The 4,863-nt window shown below is 46.3% G+C and overlaps 1 protein-coding gene across 2 annotated transcripts; it reads left to right on the top strand.

Annotated features, from left to right (window-relative positions):
* Positions 1 to 81: 81 nt before the first annotated feature.
* LOC132709906 (uncharacterized) lies at positions 82 to 4,506 on the top strand. 2 transcript variants are annotated; one of them, XM_060684997.2, is made up of 4 exons: positions 82 to 115; positions 652 to 704; positions 1,194 to 1,301; positions 2,335 to 4,506. In XM_060684997.2, the coding sequence occupies exons 3-4, from the start codon at positions 1,268 to 1,270 to the stop codon at positions 3,084 to 3,086; spliced, it is 786 nt and encodes a 261-aa protein (XP_060540980.2). In that variant the 5' UTR covers positions 82 to 115; positions 652 to 704; positions 1,194 to 1,267; the 3' UTR covers positions 3,087 to 4,506. The 2 variants fall into 2 exon arrangements, with proteins under 2 accessions (XP_060540980.2, XP_060540947.2); XM_060684964.2 differs by having other exon boundaries at positions 113 to 197; positions 1,192 to 1,301.
* Positions 4,507 to 4,863: the final 357 nt, after the last annotated feature.

The following is a 4,863-nucleotide window of genomic DNA, read 5'->3' as shown; positions in this document are numbered from 1 at the left end:
GGGCATAGCGGGGGAAGGGAAGAACCCGCACACCTGTTTTGGTGTTGCTGGAAAAGAGGGCCGGTGGGGAGGGGGTGTAAAAAAAAAAAAAAGGCCTTAACGGGGCGGAAGAGGGGTAGGTGATGCGGAGGGGGGAGGGGAAGGAGATAAAATTGGGGAAGGACGAAAACAATGAATGGATCCATTCGGCAAGTGAGGTCAGGATGGGGCCTGGAAACGAAATCTGGTTTTTTGGGAGGTGGGGGTGTAAACAGAAGGGTCTCTCCCCCCCCCCCCCAGCTTCTTCTGCCATTATTACAGGCAGAGGGTAATGCAAGCAATTGCAAAGCGGGGCGATCAGAATATTAAAGCAGAAGATTAAAACCAGAAGATTAAAAAAATTAAATCTATTGCCTTAAAGCCCTGTGCGTGTGTGCTTGTGCACGTGGACCCGCGAATGTATACACTCACGTATCTGCATGCACGTGTATACTCGTACATATGCAGGTAGTCCTCGACTTACGACCACCGCTGAACCGACTTGCGGCAGCATTCATAGCGTTGTTTCAATTCCTCTGATTTTACTTCGGAGTGAACAAGGAGTGAGAGAAGCATATTTCAAAATAATTTCTTTTCGAATAACCGTGTGATTTTTTTTTTCTCTTCCTATAGGACCCCCGCCTTTTATTGACCTTGCAATATTGAAGAAAAGCCTCTATGCAAAGGTAACAATAACGATTTTATCCCTGCAAGGTATAAAGTTGGGGCCTTTTAGTTCCCTGTTTAAGATAGACATCCAGATTAAAGCACACCCAATATGTAGATGTCTGTATTCTGCTTGAAAAAGCAAAGGGGAGCCTGTTGATCCTCTTAGTAATTAAATAAGACAATGGAAGCTAGAAAAGGCCATTTAGGTTGGCTGGGGATGTCAGGGTGCTAATTAATCCCATTCTGCTTTTGGGTAATCACACCTTGATTTAGAGACGTGGATTGTGGCATTTTCCTTGTGTATACATTTGCAAGAAAATAAACCCGAAGATGTATTTCTTTCTAAGAAAAAACTCATTTATTTGTACTTTCCCTAACCTTTAGTAATTGCTTGGAAATTCATTCATCTGCCTATAAAAATTCTAAGAGAGGCTGAGTCAGAGGGGTGTCCTGGACCAATACAGTAATATTGGGGAGATAACTTGATGTTTCCCCTCTTTTTAGAGGCTGGTGATCTTAGAGGCTGAAGAAGTTGGTGGTTCTCCAAAATCAAAGCCAGAGGGCCCGACGGAAGGAAGTCATGTTGGAGAGCAATGAAACTGTCACTTCTGTGGGTAAGGATGCTTCTTGCACGACTGTTGGAGGCTGAAGTGATGAACTCCTGTTTATCCTTGTGCAGCATAGAGAGCAGTGCTTCTCACCTTTGATGACTTCAACTCCCAGAATTCCCAGCCAGCGAGCTGTCTACCAGCATCTGGGAATTCTGGAAGTTAAAGTTCACGTGTCTTAAAATTGTCAAGATAGAGAAACTCTGACATAGAGAGTCAGATGGAAAGAGGGGTAAAAATGCCCCAGATCTTCATAGATAACCTAGACTGATTGCTTCCAGTTTGAAAATTCCAGTACAGGTAGTCCTCGGGTTACGACCACAGTTGAGCCCAAAATTTATGTGTCCAAGTGAAACATTTGTTCAGTGAGTTTTCCCCATTTTACGAATTTTCTTGCCATGGTTGATAAGTGAATCATTCCATTTGTTAAGTTAGTAACACGGTTTGTTAAGGGAATCTGAATTCCCTCCATTGACTTGGCTTGTCAGAAGGTTGCAAAAGCTGATCACCTGACAATGCAACCATCATAAATATGAACCAGTTGTCAAAGCATCTGAATTCTGATCATATGGCCACGAGGATGCTGCAACGGTTGTAAGTGTGAAAACGGTCAAAGGTCAGGTTTTTTCAGTGCCACTGTAACTTGGAATGGTCACTAAATGAACTGTGGTAAATTGAGGATTACCTATACAGTTATATGAGAAATAGACTGCAAACATGTTGAAATTAATTTGGGAGATAACTTAGATTTTCGCTGAGAGTAGGAGGGAATGTTAAAGATAAACTTTTAAGACTTTTTATTTCTCTCTCTCTCTCTCTCTTTCCTTCCTTCCTTCCCTTCCCTTCCCTTCCCTTCATTTTTTCTCTCCTCTCCTCTCCTCTCCTCTCCCTTCCCCTCCCCTCCCCTCCCCTCTCCTCTCCCCTTCCCTTCCCTTCCCTTCCTTTCCTTTCCCTTCCCTTCCCTTCATTTTTTCTCTTCCCTTCCTTTCCCTTCTCTTTTCCCTTCTCTTTTCCCTTCCCTTTCCTTCCCTTTTCCCAGATGATTGGCAGGACACTGAGAATTACGAAGAATCATCTATGGAATCATCAGAAACAACCAGCCCTGAGGCAGGAAAGGAGACCTTCCCAAATCCAAAAGAGCCTCCCAAACCATCAAAAAGCGAAAAGAAACCTTCCACCTTTCAGGATGCCGACATCCATGATCTCCTGGTCCCGCAAGAGGGTCACCAAGGGAAGTGGAGGATCCAGTGTCCTGTTTGTGGGAAGATATGCAAATATAAATCCGATTTCAACCGGCACCGGGTGACCCACACGGGGGAGAAGCCGTATCGATGTACTGAGTGCGGAAAGAGCTTCAGCGACAGCGGGACTCTGACTGCGCATCAAAGAACCCACACGGGGGAGAAACCCTACATATGTACCGAATGCGGGATACGCTTCAATCGGAGCGGGAGCCTCAAGAGGCACAAGAGAACCCATACGGGGGAGAAACCCTATCAGTGCCTGGAATGCGGCAAATATTTCAGCCTGAAATCGATCCTGACCACACATCAGAGAACCCACACGGGGGAGAAACCCTTCAAGTGCATGAACTGCGGGAGGAGCTACAGCCGTAAGGGCAGCCTTGATAGGCACCAGCGGGATCACCCAGGGGAGCAGGCCTACATCTGCGCGGAGTGCGGGAAAAGCTTCGTGGTCAGCGATAACCTTCCCGCCTACCGAAATCGCTACACGGGGGATCAACCCTATAAATGCATCGATTGCGAAAGCCGAGTGATCAACTTGGTCTAGTTTTGAAGGCAAAGCCTGGTCTCAAAGGTCCAAGCTCTGGACCTAAACCAAAATCAGGACGCCACTCGCTCCGGGTTCCCAATGGTTTATTAAACCGAACAGCTGATTCCGACTGACTGCAAGCTGGCCGACAATCAGCTGCTCATCGACCGGCTTGCAGGCAACCACAATCAGCTGATCGTCAGCCAGCTTGCAGTCAGTTGGAATCAGCTGTTCATTGGCTCTGCGTTGTTTGCCACTTGCAGCCTTCAACGCTTTCCGGTCCGATGGCCTTCGGGATGTTCTTCCTACCACCCACTTCCTGTTCTAGAGGTCCCTCTCCCAGGTATGACAAACCCCATTTCGCAGCCACGTGATCAAAATTCAAATACTTGGCCACTGACTCATATTTATGACGATGGCAGCGTCCCGGGGCTCACACGATCCCCTTTCAATACCTTCTGACAGGCAAAGTCTATGGGGAAAACAGATTCGCTTAATGGCCACTCTATGAACTTAACAACCAAAGGGGTGCACTTTTAGAAAGTGTGGCAAGAAAGGTCATAAAATGGGGAAAAAATCATTTAACAAGTTTATCTTAACAAGGTTATCTCAAGTGTTTCGCTTGGCAATGTAAATTTGGGGGGGTCCGCTGTGGTCGTAAGTCGAGGACTACCTGTATGGGAGAGGGTCTCAAAAAGGAGGGCCATGAAGTTGAAAACCAACGGAGCAATTTTGCAGGTTGTAGAGATCAGCCCCCTCAGGCCACTGTAGGTAACCCTGGGAGACAGCCTTGGGAAAGATATCTCTGGAATGTGCTCCTGACTTTGGCTGCCATGTTGCTTTGTCGGTTTCCCATCCCCCTTGCCTATGGCAACTCGAGAGCAGGCCAGGGATACTTTGCGAGTTGACATACATGGGAGATTCTGCAAAGAAAGGGGGAAAATTCTCTCAACCGGATTTCTGGATTATACCTCTGTACCTGGCTTGTGCAAAGTCCCCGTTTCCATTCAGAACCCTCCCATCTGGACACTGAACGGGGCCCAGCCTTCAACCACTCCTTGGTGAGGTGTTTTGGGGAGGGGGAAGCATTGATTGGCAGAAAGGAGCCAGTGATGGGGCAGCTTGAGCTAGCCCCATCACTCAGATCCTCTGCAGAACCCACCTGTTTTGCTGTGTTGCAAGGGAGGGGCAGTTGGGAACTGGGAGTTTAATTCTGAAAGGCAGCCGGAACCGATCAAGAGAAAAGTTAAAGAAAATCTGCAAAGCAGCCTAGGTTTAAATTATACATCTCTCCCTGGAAAAAGAAAGATGTTTAAAAACGGTTTGAGATTAAACCACTGGGATGAAAGGGGTTGAAAGACTGGCATAAATCAAACGTTTTTCTTTGGTCTTGAAATAACTCTGAAATGTAAAATAAAGTTAGAAACAACTATCGAAAGCCAACCAAGTTATTTTGAAAGTGGAATGACTGCTGCGAAAGAGACAGGCAGCAGCAGGAGGACGATTGTACAGGCCGTCTTCAATTTACAACCATTTGTTTAGAGTCCATTGAAAGCGACAATGGCACTGAAAAAAGTGCCTTTTACTGGTTTTCACACTTAACAACCAGTGCATCCCCATGGTCATGTGATCAAAATCCTGGCAACTGGCATGTACTTATGACAGTTGCACTTCCCCCCCGGGTCATGTGATTACCATTTTTTTAAAACCTTCCCAGCCAGCTTCTGATATGTAAAGTCAATGGGGAAAGCCAAATTCGCTAAACAACCTCACAATTCACTTAACGACTGCAGCC

The sequence above is a fragment of the Pantherophis guttatus genome, chromosome 2 (genome assembly GCF_059756535.1).
Source record: "Pantherophis guttatus breed Tessera chromosome 2, ASM5975653v1, whole genome shotgun sequence".
In the NCBI taxonomy this organism is placed as follows: Eukaryota; Metazoa; Chordata; class Lepidosauria; order Squamata; family Colubridae; genus Pantherophis; species Pantherophis guttatus.
Note: the sequence above shows the minus strand (reverse complement) of the source record. Positions and strands in the feature narration are given on the sequence as shown.

What these genes read in the sequence shown, in the direction of transcription:
- LOC132709906 (XM_060684997.2), top strand. Translation starts at nt 1,268, where the DNA reads ATGTTGGAGAGCAATGAAACTGTCACTTCTGTGG. An exon ending in TGAAACTGTCACTTCTGTGG is followed by an intron (nt 1,302 to 2,334) that starts GTAAGGATGCTT and finishes CCCTTTTCCCAG; the next exon opens with ATGATTGGCAGGACACTGAG.